The sequence below is a fragment of the Bufo gargarizans genome, chromosome 4 (genome assembly GCF_014858855.1).
Source record: "Bufo gargarizans isolate SCDJY-AF-19 chromosome 4, ASM1485885v1, whole genome shotgun sequence".
Lineage (NCBI taxonomy): Eukaryota > Metazoa > Chordata > Amphibia > Anura > Bufonidae > Bufo > Bufo gargarizans.
Window position 1 is genome coordinate 41,044,151 of NC_058083.1, and position 23,411 is coordinate 41,067,561.

The 23,411-nt window shown below is 42.5% G+C and overlaps 1 protein-coding gene across 1 annotated transcript in view; it reads left to right on the plus strand.

Moving 5' to 3' along the window:
* LOC122935130 (cytochrome P450 2K6-like) overlaps nt 1–23,411 on the plus strand; it is a 97,610-nt gene that overhangs the window by 37,497 nt on the left and 36,702 nt on the right. Inside the window, exons 3-4 of the mRNA XM_044290896.1 lie at nt 18,784–18,946; nt 22,792–22,941. Of these exons, the coding sequence (XP_044146831.1) occupies nt 18,784–18,946; nt 22,792–22,941 (313 nt within the window). The remainder of the gene's footprint in view (nt 1–18,783; nt 18,947–22,791; nt 22,942–23,411) is intronic.

Here is a 23,411-nt window from a genome sequence, read left to right on the forward strand (position 1 = left end):
TGCCATGACCGCAACGACCGGCTATCTAAAAATATCACATGACCTAACCCCTCAGATGAAGACCGTCAAAAACAAAAAATAAAAACTGTGCTAAAAAAAAAAAAATTGTCCCATTACATCACTAAAAGTGCAACGCCAAGCATATACCCCCCATAATAGTACCAATCTAACCATCATCTCATCCTGCAAACAATGATATATATAAAAAAAAATATGGCTCTCAGAATGTGGAGACACTAAAACATCTTTTTTTTTGGTTGCAAAAATGCTGTTATTGTGTAAAACTTAAGTAAATAAAAAAAGTATATATATTAGCTATTTCCTCATCCGTAACAACCTGCTCTATGAAAATACCACATAACCTAACCCCTCAGTTGAACATCGTAAAAAATTAAATATATGGTGTCAAAAAAGCTATTTTTTGTCACCTTACATCACAAAAAGTGTAATAGCAAGCTATCAAAAAGTCATATGCACCCCAAAATAGTACCAATCAAACCATCATTTCTTTCCACAAAAATCATACCCTACCTAGGACAATCGCCCAAAAACTCTCAGACAATGGAGACACTAAAACATGATTTTTTTTGTTTCAAAAATTATATCATTGTCTAAAACTTACATAAATAAAAAAAGTTGACATATTAGGTTTAGCCACATCTGTAAGAACCTGCTCTACAGAAATATCACACAACCTAATCCCTAGGTGAACACTGTAAAAAAGAAGTTATGAAAACTGTGTCAAAAAAGCCATTTTTTGTCAGCTTACATCACAAAAGGTGTAATAAGCGATGTAGTAAGTGATCAAAAAGTCAAATGCAAAATAGAACTAATCAAACCGTCATCTCATACCGAAAAAAATTAGCCCCTACACAAGACAGTCGCCCAAAAAATAAAAAAAAATAAGGCTTTCAGAATGTGGAGACACTAAAAAAAAAATTTTTTTTAAACGCTTTATTATGTCAAACTGAAGTAGTCATATTTGGTATTGTCGCGTCCATAACAACCTTCTATATAAAAATACCACATGATATAACCTGTCAGATGAACGTTGTAAATAACAAAAAATTTAAACGGTGCCAAAACAACTATTTTTTGTTACCTTGCCTCATAAAAAGTAATATAGAGCAACAAAAAGTCATATGTATCCTAAAATAGTACTGGAAAAATGGATTAAAATGGAAAATCTGCCCAAAAAAAGTGAAATTTGAAAATTTTATTTCCATTTTCCATTAATTCTTGTGGACACCTTAAGGGTTAACAAAGTTTGTAAAATCCATTTTGTATACCTTGAGGGGTGTAGTTTTAAAAATGGGGTAACTTTTTTGGAGTTTCTACTCTAGGGGTGCATCAGGGGGGCTTCAAATGGGACATGGTGTCAATAAACCAGTCCAGCAAAATCTGCTTTCCAAAAAACATATGGCATTAATTTCCTTCTGCGCAATGCCGTGTGCCCGTACAGCAGTTAATGACCACATATTGGGTTTTTCTGTAAACTACAGAATCAGGGTAATAAATATTGAGTTTTAAATGTGGGGGGTTCAGCCTGCACAACCCTATGCAGGTGCAGATTGCTATGGCAAAATACAGATACAAACGCAAAAACACAAATGCAATCGCACTCTGCAACCAGCACTCTGCCCTGCCTCTATGTTGGATGTTGGATAAGGCATTGGTGTACATTTTGGCCAAAGCGTAATAAGCCACTCACCACGTCAAGGTCGCCTTCATGAGTGGTCCCTAACACTAGTTCCTACCTGTTATGGGCCAGTGGCTTTTCTATTAATTCTTGTGGAACACCTAAAGGGTTAACAACGTTTTTAAATCAGTTTTGAATACCTTGTGGGGTGTAGTTTGTTAAATGGGATCATTTTTGGGTGGTTTCTATTATGTAAGCCTTGCAAAGTGACTTCAGACCTGAACTGGTCCTTAAAAAGTGGGTTTTGGAAATTTTCTGAAAAATTTCAAGATTTGCTTCTAAACTTCTAAGACTTCTAACATCCCCAAAAAATAAAATGGCATTCACAAAATGATCCAAACATGAATTAGACATATGGGAAATGGCCTGGATAAGTAAAAGCATTTTAAAGTTATCGCCACATAAAGTGACACTTGTCAGATTTGCAAAAAACGGCCTGGTCCTTAAGGTGAAATGTGGCAGGGTCCTGAAGGGGTTAATACAAAAAAAAATCTAAAAAGGCGAACTCGCGTTATTTGTCTGCTTGTATAAATGCAGTTCTAAAACCAGCCTGCTTTTTTTACTCTGGATTCCATGTGGAACAGATGTATGGTGGTCACAGATAGAGCTGCAGAGACAGGTGCCAGACAGATGCCTGGACCTCATGCTGAACAGATGCATGGTGGTCCCAGACAGAGCTGCACAAGCATGAGATTCCTGGACTCCCTTTTTAGTACGGATGCATGGTGGTCACAGACAGAGCTGCTTATATAGACTAATCTAAGACAATGATACCAAAACAACCAGGACATAGACAGAGTGACAAAGCACAAACATAACAAGGCCAAGGTAACATAGCTACCAGGTGACCACACAGAATAGGCAGATAACAAAACCCCAGGTAAGGAGCAAACATCCTGCACCCAACGAAGCTGAGACAGACTCCTCAGGCCCACAGCTCACATGTATAAATAGCAGGGAACTGAGAGCACCTGACCACCTGGTAAATCGCACCCAGACCAGGAACCATTAACCTCATGTGAACCAAGAAGAAACAAGTAACATAGTACATAGAAATCACAGGAGATAGTTCACACAAAGTCACAAAACACTGCAGCCAGCACGCCCAAGACAAACAACCAGTATACATGAAAGACACCCGCAACCAGTATGAGAGTACAAGCAGCCAGCCTACACAGCAACAAAGCATGACAGTGAACCGCACTATGCCACAAAACACAGAGAGCATCCATATACATAGGCCCACATTCACACTCCTAAGGCCACAGAAACCAGCATACATAGGAACCGCCAACAGCCAGCCTGCACAGCACAAGTGTCAGGAACTACACAGTGATATGAACACATTCACAGACCCACGTTCACACACAGAAGGCCGCAGCTAGCATTCAGCACCCAGGCAACCAACCTACCCGGGAAGCAACCCGCATTCAGTATGCAAAAGCGCTTGCAGCCAGCCTGCACAGCCCAAAAATAAGGGAGTTTTAGAGATTATATCTATAAACTGTTATGGATCATGCGTACAGACAATGCTTGTGGACCCACCGTGCCAAGTAAACAGGTTTTACATTGGCCCATACCCTAAGGGTGTTTTTTTGACACCTCCCTGGTATTCACCCTTTAACCCCTATACAGGCATGTGGACTTTGCTGCGGATTACGACCAGACCACTACCTCCTGGAATGGACAGCTGACCCTCGGACTCAGGAACTCTGATACAAGTACCAGATACACAGGCATAGCAAGATACAGAACCAGAGCACAGGCAAACCCAAGACAACAAACAAGACACGGAGCACTGGCAGATGAACAGATCATGGACCCAGACACAACACTACAAGTATCGTCAGCCAGCATGCACAACACAGAAACCATCCTACACAGCATGCAATGGTACACCCACAAGTATCCACGGCCAATATGCATGAGACAGAGGCGAACGTGCATTGCCACACTGACACATAGCCCTAGATGCACACCCACAAATATCCAGCAATCAGCCCACATGGCATACAATGGAACCCGTGAACTGATATTGTAAGACAAATACAATGTACACAATGTTACTATCAGTGCTGATTGGTGATATAGTGGGAGAGAAAATGTATTAAAAACATCTATGGGAATATCTATAAATAGAATTAGATCAATGGATACCAGTATGGATGAGCAAATCAACTTCGGATTAAACATCCGAAGTCGATTCGCATAAAAACATTTTTTAATACTGTACGGAGTGAGCGCTCCCTACAGTATTAGAATGTATTGACTCCGATGATAACTTCAGAAATTGATTTATACTTAGAGATGGCCTTGCGGTTCGCCCGGCGATCGTTTCGCGGCGAACTTTGCTTGTTCGCTGTTCGTCGAACGGGCGAACATATGGCGATATTCGCGCATGCCATATTCTTTTATATTGTGAAGAACTTTGACCCATGACACATCCATCAGGTGGTACAGGACAGCCAATTGAGACATTTCAGCACATGGCCATACCCCCTACCTTATAAATAAACCTGATCTGGCCGCCATTTTACATTCAGTCTTTTGCCAGTGTAGGGAGAGGTTGCTGTGTGGAGCAGGGACAGGCTGCTAGGGACACAAAACACTAGCTAATAGGGCCACAAAAGTCCTTTTAAGGACAGGTATAGGTGTTCTATCGATAGGTGTGACTTACTGAGGGGTGTGATATACTTATAATAGGCTTTCTAACATAGAAAGTATATTATAGTGCAATTGTATTGTGCAGCAGTTGTGTGCGGTTCTGCTGCTATACTGCAGCTAGACAGAGTGACAAGCGCTATTGGAGCAAATAATTTCTACTGGTGTGATTAACCAGTTGCACCCCCCCCAAAAAAACATGATTGAAGCAGGGGTGTTATATACCAATAATATACTCTCTATATAGTGCATTTGGTAGTGCAGCATTTTTTTGCGGTTTTGCTGCGTTACCGCAGCTACAAAGAGTGCCAAACACTATTGGAACAAATAATTTCTACTAGTGTGATATACCAGTTCCCCCCCTAAAAACTGATTGAGGCAGGGGTGTGATATATTTTCTTCCACATATACTGCTCTTCTAAAGGGACTTTTGTCACAGGGTCATTTTGAAAATGACAGGCAGAGGAAGAGGCAGGCCATTCCGCAGTGGTGGTAGGGGTCAGGCAGGTGCACCAGGCTGGAGCCTAAGTGGGAAATTGGAGAAGGTGCGTGCGATTACGCCAAAGGACGCACCAGAGTTGGTTGAGTGGCTCACTCAGCCTTCCGCTTCTGCACCCTCCTCATCCTCTGTATCTGCACCCTCCTCACGCTCTGCTGTGTGCACCCCCAAAGACACCACCACCACCATAGCTCCTGCACTTGAGTCAGAGGAATTATTTTCCCATCCATTACAACACCTTACCGATGCGCAGCCATTCTTGGCATCGGATCAGGAAGAGGAGGTATCAATGGTTGACACCCAGCAGTCTGACGACAGTACCCAGATCAGCCCAAGGAGGGTGGTCCCCGCTGTTGATGCCTACTCCGAGATCTCTAATGTCAGTGGTGGTGGTAAAGGTGACAAATCTGATGATGAAGTGTCGATGGACGTCACGTGGGTGCCCACAAGAGAGGAAGAGGAGGAGAGTTCAGAGGGAGAGACGGAGCAGCAGATAGGGAGGAGAAGGAGGAGAATCAGACAGAACTTACAGTGCACAGGAGGCAAAAAGCAGACTGCTAATGTATCTGGAACGAGATATCCACCATGCACGGTCACATCTGGCGCTCTGAGGATGCCGGCACATGGCTCCGCAGTGTGAGCTTTTTTTTAACGTGTCCTCTGCTGAAAATAGTGTTGCCATCTGCAGCCTGTGCTGTCAATGCATAAGTCGCGGTAAGCCCAACACTCACCTAGGAACAATCGCCTTAAGAAGGCACCTGGCCTCCCATCACCGAGCCCAGTGGGAGAAACACCGTGAGAACCCACAAAGCCACACTCCCGGCGATCCCCATCCTGCCTCTTCTCCTTCTCCTCTCTCCTCCCAGTTGTCTTCTACTCCACCTTCCACCGTGCCATCGTCGCGTTCATTTGGCAAAAGGCAGGCTTTCTTGGCCCAAATGTTAAAGCAAAAAAAGATGATGACACTGGATAACCCTCTTGCCCAATGGCTGACTGCTGGCTCGTCAGAACTGCTAGCCCGCCAACTACTGCCATATAAACTGGTGGACTCGGAGGCCTTTAGAAAATTTGTGGCCATTGGCACACCGCAATGGAAGGTCCCCCGGAAGTAAATAGTTCTCCTAGAAGGGCATCCCAGAGCTATATGACCACGTTCAGCGGCAAGTGAATGTATTTCTGGCACACAGTATCGGTGCCAAGATACATCTGACTACAGACACGTGGTCTAGCAAACACGGGCAGGGAAGGTACATAACTTTTACTGCCCACTGGGTGAACCTTCTGACGACCGTCAAGCATACAACCCGTGGCACCTGTGTAGATTTGATGTTACCGCCAAGGATTGCATGCAGGCCTGCCTCTTCTTCTCCTCCTCCTACTCCATCCTCCCTCTTCTCCTCAGCTGACTCCTCTTTTTCCACTGTTACCGTCTCTTCCGCTGCACCCCTTAAGCTCCCCAGAAACTATTCAACGTGCCAGGTGAGACGTTGCCATGCTGTGCTGCGTCTGTTGTGCCTGGAAGCCAAGAGCCACACCGATCCTGCACTTCTTTCAGCTTTGCGGTCAAAGGCCGATCAGTTTAGAAGTTGGTAAAGTGGTGTGCGACAGCGGTGCCAATCTTCTGAGCACGCTGAAACAGGGCAAAATGACACACGTGCCATGGATGTTCTGAACTTAGTCGTGCAGCAATTCGTTGCCAAATACCCCAGGGTCCAGGACGTCTTTCGGCATGCCAGGAAAATCTCTGGCCATTTTAGAAGATCTTACACCGCCATGGCTCGCCTTGCTGACATTCAGCGGCGACACAACCTGCCCATCAGACGTCTGATTTGTGACTGCCCGACACGATGGAACTCCACCTTGTATATGCTTGATAGGCTGCTCCAGCAGAAACGTGCAGTTAACAACTACCTGTACGAACTCTGCGGCAGGGCAGGTTCTGGGAGCTTGTTTTTTTTTTCACCGTGCCAGTGGCTGCTCATGCTCGACGCATGGAGACTTCTGCGGCCATTTGATGAGATCACTAAACTGGTCAGTCGCAGCTAGGGCGCCATCAGTGACATTGTACCATATGCCTTCTTTATGGAGAGTGCATTGCGTTGTGTCATTGTTCAAGCCGTTGAGGAGCAGGAGCAGGAAGATGAGGAAGTCGCAATGCTGGATGAATTCCCAGGGGGGGCTACTCCATCTGAGACAAGTGAACAACCGGAGTCTGAAGAGGAGTCAGAGGAGGATGGTGCCGGGGCGGAGGAGGAGCATGAAGAGCATGCTTTAAACTTTTCTAGGATCCCTGGTGTTGGCCGTGGCTGTCGGAAATAGAACGAGGATGACATTATCCTGGATGATGGGCAGGAGCCAGGCCGCTCCACCGCTTCCAGTTTAGTGCAAATGGGGGACTTCATGCTTCAGTGCTTGAAGAGGGACCCCGTATAAAAAGCATAAAGGGCAAGGACCAGTACTGGGTGGCAACGTACTTAGACCCCCAGTACAAATACAAAATGCCGGAAATGTTACCACCATCACAGAGAGCTGTCAAAATGCAGCACTTCCAGGCCTTGCTTCGAGAAATGCTCGGTACCAATCCAACAGCAAGAAGAGGGCGGTTTGAAGATGTGTTGGTCACTTTGGATATGAGATCATTCTTGCAGCCAACCTATAGACAGCCGTCCTCCGGATCCATCCTCAGGGAATGCCTAGACCGACAGGTGTCCGACTACATCGGGTTAACGGCCGATGTGGATGCTCTTAGAAGCGATGAACCCCTGGACTACTGGGTGTGCAGGCTTGACCTGTGGCAGAATTTTCCATGGAACTGTTGGCTTGCCCCTCGTCCAGTGTCCTGTCCGAAAGGACGTTCAGCGCAGCAGGGGGGATTGTGACCGAAAAGCGAACTCGCCTAGCTCACAACAGTGTGGACTACCTCACAGTTCTAAAAATGAATGAAGCATGGATTTTGGAAGAATTCAACACATGTGTCGAGTCGACCATGTTTGATTGAATTTCCTCATGACAGCCCACAAATATCCGCCACCACCCAGAACAAATCATGGTCCCTGTCTTAGGTAAATACAGCGGCATAAAAGGCCTTTTATATCCGTTGAATGCCTAATTTTTGTGGCCTGTACTGGCCGACAGTTAAATTTTTATCCTGTGACCGCATAATGTCCCTCCAGGCACAGAATCCTACAAAGTTATGTGCTGTCAGGTAAATGCCTATTGGCTAAGTTTTGGGGCCTGTACTGGCCGACATTTACATTTTTATCCTGTGAACACCTAATGTACCTCCAGCCACAGAATCCAAAGTTCTTTGCTGTCAGGTAATTGCCTATTGCTTAAATTTTGGGGCCTGTACTGGCCGACAGTTGCATATTTATCCTGTGAACGCCTAATGTACTTCCAGCCACAGAATCCAAAGTTCTGTGCTGTCAGGTGAATGCCTTTTGTCAAATTTTTGGGGCCTGTACTGGCCGACAGTTACATTTTTATCCTGTGACGGCCTAATGTACCTCCAGCCACAGAAACCAAAGTTCTTTGCTGTCAGGTAAATGCCTATTGGCTAATTTTTGGGGCCTGTACTGGCCGACAGTTAAATTTTTTATCTCTAGCGACATAATCACACCCATGTCTCACTCCTCTGCCTCTCATTATGGTGGCGTATGAACCGCATTCACCATAAGGACCTTCTAATGTCACAGGGTCATGTGACTGTGCTCCCCACACTGTACTGTGCCCCTCACCCCGTACTGGGCCCCATATACCCTTCATTGTACCCTCTTATCACACCCTGTGCAGTGCCCCTAGTCATTCCCTGTACTGTGCCCTTTTATACCCTTTCATCCTGTCATGGTATGGCGGTGTTATCCGGTCAATGTATGGCGTTGGTATCCAATATCTGGATGGCCATAAATATATAAACTTTCCATGCCCACCCCATTCTTTTTTAGACCTTTTTTGAGCGGAAAAAATATGCAGATTGCGGTGCTAAGGACCTTTGCGCCACAATCTGTGTCAGAAATACGCCTAACATAGACCTATTTCTATATAATAAATGACCCCCTAATTGTATTATTATTCTGGGGTAGGGCTAATCTCTTTATATTATATACAGTAGATTCTAGTGTATTATACTGTGCCCTGTATTTCCCAGTAGAAAATGATCCTTGGGAAACACAGTCCTTATCCCTGACCACCAGGAACAGTTAGCACTCTGTCAGTACATGGCGGCCTCCCCTCTCCGCCACGCTGCTCCGCTGTGTACTGGCGCTTATTCTGACACTAGGGCTGGGTTTACATCCTATTTTTGCCATCCATTTAATGCATGCCAAAAATGTATGTGTTAACAGATGCCTCAGACTGATGCCGTACAGTAGTGTCCATTCACCATACAATTCCAAGGTAGAAAAAAAAATTATGAGTGCTGCACATTTGTATACATCAAATCGATAGGTAATAACAAATTTCTAGGCTCCAGCAGGGCACATTTTTGAGAGTTTCCCTTTAAGACGCATAAAAATGGCCCCTGATTAAAATACATATTATTTGTGGGAATTTTTGCCAATGACCCCCCTCTGGTATATCACTGCCCATGTTGTGTGACTATTTGTGCACTTCTAGTAAGTGTTTGCTGGCTGCAAATATGACCTGAAGGTTTATCAGGTTCGCCTGCCATTAAAGTGAATGGGGCCCGCCGTGAACTTGCGGTTCGCGAACATTTGATCGCATTCGCGCGATCGCGTTCGCGAACCCTCCAGGCCGATGTTCGTCCATCACTATTTATACTGTAAAAAAGCATTTCCTGAACTCGAGTTCAGTTCTAAGGTACCAATTTCATCCAAAGTCGATTCGCTCATCCCTAGATACCAGCCTAGAAATCTAAAAAGCACCAGATTACAGGTGAATCTCAGTAAATATTTGCCTCTCTGCCCCTCTGGTTATTTTATGGGTTCCTCAAACAGGGTTTTGTCCATCCAAATCTAGCCTACCCATACACATAATTTCTGCTGCCAAGCTTCTTGTCCAGATTTTGTTAAAACAAGAAAATCCATCCACAAGATCTGTCGCATGGATGAGTTGCCTGTTTGAGACAATACAAAAATAGAGCATTTTTTTTTTAAGTTTGGAAACCTTGGATGAATTGTAATGCCACCAATACTTAATCTACCTTTCTCCCTTTCCATTTTATTTTCCTTTAAGATACCTCCCTTGCTTATTTTTTTCTTTTTACAGACTTTGTTTGCTAGATATACCTTTTCTGAGGGTCAATCTGTAGAAGGGACTTTCCGGTCTTAGTTATGCTCCTTTTTTGGTTCCTGGGTTCTGTCTCTCTCCACGTTTGAATATATATTACTTACACTTGGTAACTTACAGGTGCCATGCTTATACATGCTTACAGTATGTCTAGGCTTTCAGTTGTCACCTGCTGACTTAAATAGATGACTTCCCTGTATGTAAGGATTAAATATTCCTAGCTTGGAATGGAAGGACGTTCTACTGTCATTTTCATGTATTGTCAAGTTTGCACATACTTGTAACACTGCTGACAATTTAATAAAAAGAGATGACATAAATTAGAATATCATCAAAAAGTGAATTTTAGTAATTCAATTCAAAATGTGAAACTCATATATTCTATAGATTCATAACACACAGAATGATCTATGTAAAGTGTTTATTTCTTTTAATGTTGATGAAAACCCAAAAGTAAGTATCTCCAAAAATTTGAAAATTGTGAAAAAAGTCAATCTTGTAGTGGTGTCACACTCTAATCAGCTAATTGACACAAAACACCTGCAAAGATTTCCTGGGCCTTAACATAGTCTCTAATTGTGGTTCAGTAGGCTACACAATCATGGGGAAGACTACTTACTTGACAGTTGTCCAGAAGACATTCATTCACACCCTGCACAAGGAGCATAAACCACAAAAGGTCATTGCTAAAGAAGTTGGCTGTTCACATAGTGACATATCTAAGCATATTAATGTAAAGTTGAGTGGAAGGAAAAAATGTGGTAGAAGAAGATGCAGAAAAGGGAAAACCGCAGCCTTGAAAGGATTGTCAAGAAAAGGCCATTCAAGAATTTGGGGAAGTTTCATAAGGACTGGACTGCATCTAGAGTCAGAGCTTCAAGAGCCATCACACACAGACATATCCAGGACATGGGCTACAATTGCTGCATTTCTTGTGTCAAGCCACTCATGACCCATGACAACATCAGAAGCGTCTTACCTAGGCTAAGGAAACTCGCGTGATCTAACCCCCACAGAAAATCTTTGGGGTGTTGTCAAGAGGAAGATGAGAAACACCAGACCCAACAATGCAGACAAGTTGAAGGCCTCTATCAAAGCAACCTGGCCTTCCATAACATCTCTGCAGTGCCACAGGCCAATGGCATCCATGCCACACCACATTGATGCAGTAATTCATGCAAAAGGAGCCCCAACCAAGTATTTATTGCATATACTGTACAGACTTTTCAGTATTCCAACATTTCTGTATTAAAAATCTTTTTGAAATTGGTCTTATATGATGTATTCTAATTTTCTGAGATCCTGACTTTTGGGTTTTCATTAACTATAAATCATAATCCTCAACATTAAAATAAATAAACACTTTAAATAGTCACACTGTGTGTGTCACTTTTTGAATTTAATTACTTATATAAATTAACTTTTTGATTATATTCTAATTTATTGAGATATGCCTATAGTTCTGCCATAGGTTTATTGAAAGTAGTTTCCACAACTAAGACTAAAGGCTAAAAACAAGCCCTTGTGTTCAAACCTTTTTATGTAGGCAATGGGAAATTGACATTATTGCAAAACTGGAACAGCCTATATCTTTGGTGTATGGGCTATAACTTTTTTCTGCAGGGGACACTTGCCCCGGGCACAGAGGCTTGATTTACAAAGTGAAGCTGGGAGTCATCTGCTCCTTGCTTCACTGTACAGCTATTTGTTTTAGATGGAGAGTTAAATTGCATGCTTTACTTTTAATATAATATTGGATAGGGTTGCTCTCTCTAGAGAGGCTTTTTACAAAATAAAATGAGCCATTGTGTTTTATTGATCAATTTGACCCTATTTTTTACACAAAGTTTTTGGTGGTAGCCTCAAACTCTTCATAAGAAGATTTACATGTATTGCAATGCTAGCATATCCACATAATGCTTTACTGGAAAAGTAACATGCAAGCTAGCCTCCTCTCCAAAAGGAAAACTGTCTCATACTAGGAAATAAGCAAAGAAACTTGGTTGCTGTACTATTTAAGAGTTTTTTGGGAAAAATATACAAAAATTAGCACATCTTACATCTGCTGGCATCAGGCTTAGGAAAGCTAATTTTAATATCTTTCCCAAAAACCCAGAGGGGAATCGCCTGGCCTACAATACTCTGCACACATTATATATATATATATATATATATATATGTACTAGGCGCTCTCCATGATGAGAAAGAGTACCTCTGAGACAAAACGTATATATTGCCAAGAACCCCAGAGAAGCTATTTCATATGTTTGTTTTTATATCTATGTAATTGATATAATAAAGTGAATTGCTTGATCTACAGTTGCAAGAAAAAGTATGTGAACCCTTTGGAATGATATGGATTTCTGCACAAATTGGTCATAAAATGTGACCTGATCTTCATCTAAGTCACAACAATAGACAATCACAGTCTGCTTAATCTAATAACACACAAAGAATTAAATGTTATCGTGTTTTTATTGAACACACCATGTAAACATTCACAGTGCAGGTGGAAAAAGTATGTGAACCCCTAGACTAATGACATCTCCAAGAGCTAATTGGAGTGCGGTGTCAGCCAACTGGAGTCCAATCAATGAGATGAGATTGGAAGTGTTGGTTACAGCTGTCCTGCCCTATAAAAAACACACACCAGTTCTGAGTTTGCTTTTCACAAGAAGCATTGCCTGATGTGAATGATTCCTCGCACAAAAGAGCTCCCAGAAGACCTACGATTAGGAATTGTTGACTTGCATAAAGCTGGAAAGGGTTATAAAAGTATCTCCAAAAGCCTTGCTATTCATCAGTCCACGGTAAGACAAATTATCTATAAATGGAGAAAGTTCAGCACTGCGGCTACTCTCCCTAGGAGTGGCCGTCCTGTAAAGATCACTGCAAGAGCACAGCGCAGACTGCTCAATGAGGTGAAGAAGAATCCTAGAGTGTCAGCTAAAGACTTACAAAAGTCTCTGGCATATGCTAACATCCCTGTTAGCGAATCTACGATACGTAAAACACTGAACAAGAATGGATTTCATGGGAGGAACCACAGAGGAAGCCACTGCTGTCCAAAAAAAACATTGCTGCACGTTTACTGTTTGCACAAGAGCACCTGGATGTTCCACAGCAGTACTGGCAAAATATTCTGTGGACAGATGAAACCAAAGTTGAGTTGTTTGGAAGAAACACACAACACTATGTGTGGAGAAAAAGAGGCACAGCACACCACCATCAAAACCTCATCCCAACTGTAAGGTATGGTGGTGGGGGCATCATGGTTTGGGTCTGCTTTGCTGCGTCAGGGCCTGGACGGATTGATATCATCAAAGGAAAAATGAATTCCCAAGTTTATCAAGACATTTTGCAGGAGAACTTAAGGCCATCTGTCCACCAGCTGAAGCTCAACAGAAGATGGGTGTTGCAACAGGACAACGACCCAAAGCATAGAAGTAAATCAACAACAGAATGGCTTAAACAGAAGAAAATATGCCTTCTGGAGTGTCCCAGTCAGAGTCCTGACCTCAGCCCGATTGAGATGCTGTGGCATGACCTCAAGAAAGCGATTCACACCAGACATCCCAAGAACATTGCTGAACTGAAACAGTTCTGGAAAGAGGAATGGTCAAGAATTACTCCTGACCGTTGTGCACGTCTGATCTGCAACTACAGGAAACGTTTGGTTGAAGTTATTGCTGCCAAAGGAGGTTCAACCAGTTATTAAATCCAAGGGTTCACATACTTTTTCCACCTGCACTGTGAATGTTTACATGGTGTGTTCAATAAAAACATGGTAACATTTAACTCTTTGTGTGTTATTAGTTTAAGCAGACTGTGATTGTCTATTGTTGTGACTTAGATGAAGATCAGATCACATTTTGTGACCAATTTGTGCAAAAATCCATATAATTCCAAAGGGTTCACATACTTTTTCTTGCAACTGTATATGTGCTTTGACTTCACAGTTTCTGGTGGGTAGGATTGCATAAGTTATAAAGAACAGGGTTTGAATCAGAGATACTGCTAGATTTTCTTTGTATAAAGTTACAAGCTCATTGCCTCTCCGAGTGACTAGCTGTTCATGGAGGTCCCACTATTAGGACCATCCCAATATCAATTGTTTTTGGCATCAATAGAGTACTCACAAAGCAAAACTCAGAATGGGCCCCACTATTAAACGCTCTGTCAAATTTACTAAAGTTTATGTCCACCATTCCCGGCAAAATGAGATCCAAACTTCTGCACTGATTAATATCATAATCTACCTGTAAAGAAAAGCTCTGTGTTCTGAGAGAGATGACATGAAATGAGATCATGCTGGCTGTACACCGCTACCACTAGTATACAGCTAGTATCGCACTCTGTGGGAGCTGTATAAATATATATGCAGCCAGTTCCCTCTAGTGAAGGCTGCAGATAGACACTATAAAGGCCAGTTCATATGGAGTTTTTGTTGCTGATTTTGGAGCATTTATGACTCAAAATCAGCTCAGAAAAAAATCCTCAAAACAGCCACCTGTTCAATAGAAAGTAGTACTTGCTTTATTAATTTTTTTAACACATAAAAAATAAGCATGGAAAAAAGAAGGAGCATGCCCTATCTTCAGCCAGAATCAGCGCTGAATCTCCTTTTGCAATGAATAGGAAGCTGAAAAAAATTGCTCCATATAAGTCTGTAATTTTTTTTGGTGCTTTCTGTACGTTTTTTGGTGCAGACCTGCTTCAAAAGCCTTGAGCTGAAAATTCTGCTTTTTTATTGACGTGAACACCCATTGGTTAGAAAAAAAAGTGTCAAAAACCACATAAAAAACATGTCACAAACCACACAAAAAACATGCGGATTCTGCTCTGATTTGAGTGTTTTTCTAAATCCATTGAGTGAACTGGCCCTAAATGTGTGAAATGGAACAGGTGAAGCAGGTCATTGTAATTTGTGACACTCTCTCACCACTGGCTTCATAGCAGTTGTAGGCCATGCCTGTATGCTTGGTACTTCAATGATTGATAGGGTCATTGTTTATCAAATGCATATCTCCACTGCATAAAGAGAGAAGCATTACAAGGCTCTCAATTACAGTGCATTGAAAAAAGTATTCATACCCCTTGAACCTTTCCAAATTTTTTCACCTTACACCCACAAACTTAAATGTATTTTATTGGGATTTTACCGTATGTGATAAACCAACACAAATTAGCAAGTATGTGTGACGTGAAAAGAAAATGATACATGGTTTTCAAAAAAAAATTATAAATAAAAATCTGAAAAGTCTGGTGTGCATTTGTTTTCAGTGGACCAATTTTGACCAATTGCCTACAGAAGTCACATAAGTAGTAAATAGAGTCCATCTGTGTGTAATTTATTCTCAGGCCTCAGAGGTTTGTTAGAGAACATTAGTGATCAAACAGCATCATGAAAGCCAAGGAACATGCCAGACAAGTCAGGGATAAAGCTGTGGACAAGTGTAAAGTAGGGTTCGATTATTAAAAAAACATCCCAAGCTCTGAACACCTTACGGAGCACTGTTCAATGCATAATCTGAAATTGGAAGGAATATGACACAACTGCAAACCTACCAAGACATGACCATCCACCTAAAGTGACAGCCCAGGGAAGGAGAGCACTAATTAGAGAAGCAGCCAAGAGGCCTATTGTGACTCTGGAGGAGCTGCAGAAATCCACAGCTCAGGTGGGAGAATGTGTCCACAGAATGGCTAGCTATTAGTCAAGTTTTCCACAAAACTGGCCTTTATGGAAGAGAGGCAAGAAGAAAGCCATTTTTGAAAGTGAACCATAAGAGGTCCAGTTTGTCACAAGTCATGTAGGGGACACAACAAATATGTTGAAGAAGGTGGTCTGGTCAGTAGAGATGTCCCGAACTATTCGCCGGCGAATAGTTCCCGGCGAACATAGCTTGTTCGCGTTCGCCACGGCAGGCGAACATATGCGATGTTCGGTCCGCCCCCTATACATCATCATTGAGCAAACTTTGACCGTGTACCTCACAGTCAGCAGACACATTCCAGCCAATCAGCAGCAGACCCTCCCTCCCAGACCCTCCCCTATCAAAAAGCAAGGACAGCATCCATCTTAGATTAATTCTGAAGCTGCAGTGTCACAAAGTTGTAATCACAATGCGATTAATACAGGTTATATTAATTGCATTGCGATTACAACTTAGAGCTGGGTTCCTAATGGTTATATTGATAGAATATAACGAAGATTGAGAATATAGTGCTATATTCGTTGTCAATTCTAACAATACAACCATTTTGAACTCAGATCTAAGTTGTAATCGCAATGCGAATAATGCAGGTTATATTAATCGCATTGCGAATTCAACTTAGAGCTAAGTTCCTAATGGTTGTATTGCTAGAATTGACGAATATAACGTATATAGCACTATATTCTCAATCTTCATTATATACTAGCAATACAACCATTAGGAACCCAGCAGCTCTAAGTTGAATTCGCAATGTGACTAATATAACCTGCATTAATCGCATTGCGATTACAACGTTCTCAAATCCGACAGTACATTCTAGCATGGAGCCGTTCCCATGGTGATGGGGACGCTCCATGAGCACGGAAGTCGGCAGAAGCTCTAAGTTGAAATCGCAATGCGATCAATTCAAGTTCTATAAATCGCATTGCGATTTCAACAGAACTTCTGCCGACTTCCGTGCTCATGGAGCGTCCCCATCACCATGGGAACGGACTCCATGCTAGAATGTACTGTTGGATTTGAGAAAGTTGAAATCGCAATGCGATTAATTCAAGTTCTATAAATCGCATTGCGATTTCAACTTACCACACTCTGCGTCAACTGCGTAATTTTCCATGGGTGTTTTGCCATGGATCCCCCTCTGGCATGCCACAGTCCAGGTGTTAGTCCCCTTGAAACAACTTTTCCATCACTATTGTGGCCACAAAGAGTACCTGTGGGTTTTAAAATTTGCCTTCCTATTGATGTCTATTGCAGTTCGCCCGGTTCGCACGTTCGCGAACACTTGCGGAAATTCACGTTCGCCGTTCGCGAACGGAAAATTTTATGTTCGCGACATCTCTACTTGTCAGATGAAACCAAAGTTGAACTTTCTGGCCTAAATGCAAAACATTATTTGTTGTTGAAAACTAACCCTACACATCACCCTGAACACACCATCTCCACTGTGAAACATGGTGGTGGCAGCATCATGCTGTTGGGATGCTTTTCTTCAGCAGGAACAAAAATAAAAAATTGGAGTGGGACACAAAGGGGAGGGAATGAGCAACTAGGAAAGAAATAGGAGAAAGATTGGGAGGAAAGGTAGTGATAAGGGATGATGAATGGCGCCAATGGAACACCTAGGTGAGGCAATCAGAGATCAAAGAGATGTTGAGGTGATAGCCTGCAACCCGCAGAACCCAAAAAAATGGCACAGACTCACCAAGAGTGGCGGACCGTATATCTGAACAGTAAAAACAACAAGGGTGTGGGGCGCCACAACGTATTTTCCGAGTGAATAGGATAAAAGGCACAATTAGTATAAAGGAGAGCAATCTTATCTCTTAACCCATAGATGGTGTACACAATGATTAAAATTGTAACACATATGTTAAAAGAAATAGGCCAGTTGGGTCAAATATGTCACTTCACTAGGGAGGAGGGTGTACAAGATAAACTCAAGACACTTGACACCCTCTCCTCCCTTGCCGTGATTGCCTGTAGAATGTTAAAAACACCACATCCACAGAGATGATGACCTGGAGGACTTCAAGACATAAGGTGCTTTATTAGAAGAAATCTCAAGGCGTTTTGAGATACATAGAGTCCCATTCCTCAGGAGCATAGACATTCAGAAGGGACAGGGAAGCTGGTCAGAGTTGATGGGAAGATGAATGGAGCTAATTACAGGGCAATCCTGGAGGAAAACTTGGTAGAGGCTGCAAAAGACTTGAGACTGGTGCAGAGGTTCACCTTCCAGCAGGGCAACAACCATATTCATTTGTTAGACTGACCCAGTGAAAGTCCAGACCTAAATCCCATTGAGCATCTGTGGCTAAATTTGACAATTACTGTTCACAGAAGCTCTCCATCCAATCTAATTGAGCTTGAGCTATTTTGCATAGAATAATGGGAAAAATGTTAGCCTCTAGGTGTGCAAAGCTGGTAGAGACATACCCCAAAAGACTTGCAACTGTAATTGCAGTGAAAGGTGGTCCTACAAAGTATTGACTAAGGGGGCTGAATACAAATGCACGCCACACTTTCCAGATTTTTATTTATTACAAATTTTGAAAACCAGGTATCATTTTCTTTTCACATCACACATACTTGCTACTTTGTGTTGGTCTATCACATAAAATGCCAATAAAATGCATTTAGGTTTGTGGGTGTAAAGTGAAAAAATTTGGAAAGGTTCAAGGGGTATGAATACTTTTTCAAGGCACTGTATATCAATGATTGTCCAACACATGGGCACTACCAGTAGTTCTTTTGGATGGGAGCTGCTTTATGCAGTGGGTCTCTGCTCTGCTCAGGTTGGACAAAGATCTGGTAGAGGATCAGATGCCAAAGATAAGTGTCAGACTATCAGAATTTCTGTATTTTTAATGGAATAAAGTATGTTCTCCATAGAAGGCAGGAAGAATATCAGTAAGATATATGTTTAACTGACAGCATCGCACCACTTTACTTTGCAGCTGTCCAGGAAGTATGGACCGATATATACCATAAAATTAGGAGAAGAGAAAGTCGTTGTATTGTGTGGATATGATGCAGTGAAAGACGCCCTTGTCAATCATGCAGATGAGTTTTCAGGAAGACCAAAAGTGCCTCTTTTTGATGAAATAATAAAAGGACACGGTAAGGTCATATTATGAACTATTCTTTGCCTATTTCAGTTTAGAAGAGCCTCTGTCGGCAGATTTGCACCTATGACACCGGCTGACCTGTTAAACGTGTGCTCTTGGCAGCTGAAGGCAACTGTGTTGGTCCCATGTTCATATGTGCCCGCGTTGCTGCGAAAAATTATTTTTTAAAATATGCGAATGATTCTCTGGGAGCAACGGGGGCGTTACCATTACACCTAAAGGCTCGGCTCTCTCTGCAACTGCCGCATGCTCTGCATTTTGATTCACAGGGCCAGGCAGTGTAAAGGTGATCACGCCTGCCCATGACTTCTCCTAAAGTCCGCCGCTGCACTGTGTGCTCCAGTATCCAGCCCAGGCCCAGCACAGGAAAAGGTTTACATTACAGAAGAGAACTGCCCATGAGCCTCTTCCCTAAACTGCGCCTCCAGAAGCGCATGAAGCAGCGCAAGATTGAACATTGGTTCAACACAGATGCCTCCAGCTGCCAACTTGCAACAGGTCAGCCAGTTTCATAGGTACAAATCTCCTGATAAGTGCCCTTTAACCCCTTAGTGACCACCCATACGTGTTTTTACGGCGGTCACTAAGGGGCCTTAGGCTGGGCTGCCGCGTTTTTATGGCGGCCCGGTCTAAGCGCTGCACGGCTCCCCCGTGCAGCGGGGAGCACGGACCCGGCTCTCACATGAGAGCCGGTACCCTGCTCTAACAGCCCGGACCGGCAGGAGTGCCGATCCGGGCTGTTTAACCCTTTACATGCCGGGCGCAATGGCGCCCGCTGCATGTAAAGTGGTGACAGAGGGAGCGGACTCCCTCTGTCTCCCATCAGCACCCCGAAAATAAGATCGCGGGGTGCTGATGTGTTCGGAAGCTTACCTCACTTCCGATCAGGGCCCCGAGCCTGTCTTCAGTTATTTCCAGCAGGCCGTGCCTCTCTGGCGCCACCTGCTGGTCAAGGTTTGAATAGCATCGCTATTGAAATGCTATTGAAATGCTATTGAAATGTAATGCCTTATAGAGATAATGCATTACATTTTAAAAGCAATCAAAATACTGTATATTATAGTCCCCTTGTGGGACTTTTAAGTAGTAAAAAAATAAATAAATAAATACACATTTATAAAATAAAAAAAATTCCATAAAATAAAAAAATATGCTTTTTTTTTCATTGAAAATACGCTTTTCAATGAAAAAAATTGCAAAAAGAAAATATCCCCCATATGTTTGGTATTGCCGCGTCCGTAACGACCCGGACTACATAAATATTACATAAATTATCCCCTATGGTGAACGCCGTAAAAAATAAAAATAAAAAAAATAAAGAATTTCTAATTTATTCTTAGTTTCCACCGAAAAAAACGTAATAACAAGCGATCAAAAAGCGCCATTTACTCCAAAATGATACCAATGAAAAATACAAGTTGTCCCTCAAAAATCAAGCCCTCACACAACTCCATAGAAAAAGAAAAAAAAAAGTTATGGGTCTTGTGAAGTGGCAATGCAAAATCATTTTTTTGGTTAATAAAAGGGGTTTTATTGGAAAAAAAAGTAGTAAAACGTAAAAAAAATTATAAGTATTTAGTATCACTGTAATCGTACTGACCCAGAGAATAAAGATATTATGTTATTTGTACCGAAAAATGAACGCCGTAAAATTTATAATGTAAAAACGCAGTGGCAGTATTGCTATTTTCCCCCATCTCCCTCCCAGAAAGAGTTAATAAAAGTTAATCAGAAAGTTATGTGTACCCAAAAATGGTTCCATTAAAAACTACAACTTGTCCCGTAAAAAACAAGCCCTCATAAAGCTATATAGACGAAAAAATAAAAAAGTTATAGCTCTTGGAACGCGACGATGAAAAAAGGAAGAAAAACGCTTGGTCATAAAGGCCCAAACAGGCTTGGTCACTAAGGGGTTAAAAGATTTGGAAAACCTCAGTTCCAGTTGGGGGGTCCCCCAAAGACAAGCTGATTATAGGAGGCTCCAGTTTGGGCTCCTCCAAAAATAGCTTGTATTGCTAAAGAAACTACAATATAACCGCTTCCTCTATTTCTGACTTCACAACCCCTTCACCTTCTCTATATGTTCTACCTGCCTTGTCTATATACTCATCCTACCTTTACCCTACCAAAAACCTCATTTAACCCTTTTCCACCTACCCTATGCAAGTTAAAAGGGTATTCAAGCACATTAAATACTTCCAAATGGTCTAATGTTTTGAAGCTACCCAGGTCTCTGTTGCACTCCCCTTCCTGCTTCTGTTCTTGACACAGTAGGAAATGGCTCAGGATACAGTTCGGCCAAACACTGGATATGGCCTCATGCACACAGCCGTTGTTTTGGTCCGCATCCGATACGCAGTTTTTGTGGCTTGGATGCGGACCTATTCACTTCAATAGGGCTGCAAAAGATGCGGACAGTACTAAGTGTGCTGTCCACATCCGTTGCGCAGTTCTGTGATCCACAAAAAAAATATAACCTGTCCTATTCTTATCTGTTTTGCGGACAAGAATAGGCAGTTATATCAATGGCTGTCCCTGCCTTTCCGCAAATTTCAGAACGCACACAGACGCCATCCGTGTTTTGCGGATCCGCGATTTGCGAACCGCAAAACACACAGCGGTCGTGTGCATGAGGCCTAAAGCAGGTCATCGCTGCAGCTCGAGAATGTGATTGACTGAGTATTCCTAGCCAATTCCTCCTTAGAAAAGGAGCAGGCAGTAGAGTGCAGTGGGCACCTGGGCGTGACTGAAGAGGATCAACAAGGTGAGTTTGGTTTATTTTTTAACCATTTGCAGGTTATGTTTTTTTTATTTTTTTTTATTGAAAGGTTAATGGCATGTCCAGCTCTCTATAGCCCACTCCACTGTATATGTTATAAATGTTGGGTCCCACACTGTGAAAGATTGTCGAGCACCCAGTAGAGAAGACTGAAGCCGTATGGAGTACAGATAGTCACCCAATGGTCCTTTCAGACCATACACATTAGTGGCCATACACATTAGTCTAAAGATGATCAGACTAGACCATTTCAACCAAAACAAATGTTTGACAGTTGAAATTTAACAACGAAAGATCATTTTGGTCAATCCATGATAGACCGTTTTAATATTTTCGGCCAATAGTGGGACAAAAAATGTTTCATAATTCAAAGAAACATAATTTATGAATGAAAGATCTTTCTTTGAGAGAATATTCCCAGAAAGAGCATTCGTCCATTGCAAAGTTTTATTGAACATGTATGGGTAGTTTTGACCAACCGAAACGGCCAATACGGATTGAAATGTATATGGCTGTGTCTGCAAAATGAATGTTCACGAGATGATCCGTCTTGTATCTTTTTTCACATTTTTACCGGTCTGCGCATGCGCAGGCCGGAAGGACAGATCCGGCATTCCAGTATTTTGAATGCCGGATCCGGCGCTAATACATTCCTATGGGGAAAAATGCCAGATCCAGCATTCAGGTAAGTCTTCAGTTTTTTTCGCCGGAGATAAAACCATAGCATGCTACGGTTTTATCTGTTGCCTGATCAGTCAAAACGACTGAACTGAAGACATCCTGATGCATCCTGAACGGATTACTCTCCATTCAGAATGCATGGGGATATGCCTGATCAGTTCTTTTCCGGTATAGAGCCCCTGTGACGGAACTCTATGCCGGAAAAGAAAAACGCTAGTGTGAAAGTACCCTTAAACGGGCTCATCCTGAGAAGATTTTATTATATCTATGAAAACGCTTGTCTATTTGAGCTGTAGGGTTCTCGGAATTAACCACTGAGCGGGAAATTTTTTCCATTAACTTGTATTTTTCACTCATTATGTCCTCCATGCCCTCAGGTGTTATTTTTGCTGACAATGAGAATTGGAAAGTGATGAGACGATTCACTCTGTCAACACTTCGAGATTTTGGAATGGGAAAGGAAGCTATTGAAAACAAGATTTCTGAAGAGGCTGATTTTTTGGTAAAGAGGTTCAGATCTTACAAAGGTCGGTGCATGGATCCAACTTTTTGTAGTGTTTCTTCTTGAGATGAAATTGCAGTTACTAATATAATACTTAGTAGTATCTAATGCTGGACTTGGGTAACATGGGCCCACCAGAGGAGATGATTCTGAAGGTTCAGCCTGGGACCGTATTTACAGCTAATGTTGCCCTTGGCACTAAGCCTGAATACACCCTCATTAAAGGGCCATTTACACTTGTCAACAGTGATAGTCAGTTCGCAGTGTTCGCCAGCGAACACATGCGGGCCTGCCATCTTTATTAAGGTAGACTCATCCGTCCGGCGATGCACAGGTAAGCTCTTACCTGTGCCTGTGGCGGGAGCTGGTCTGAAATCAAATCCAGTCACCGGGAGCAGGCAGTTCCGAGAACAGGCGCCAGGGGCCTTCATCAGGCTGTTCTCAGAACTGCCTGCTCCCGGTGACTGCATTTGATTTAAGACCGACTCCCGGCAC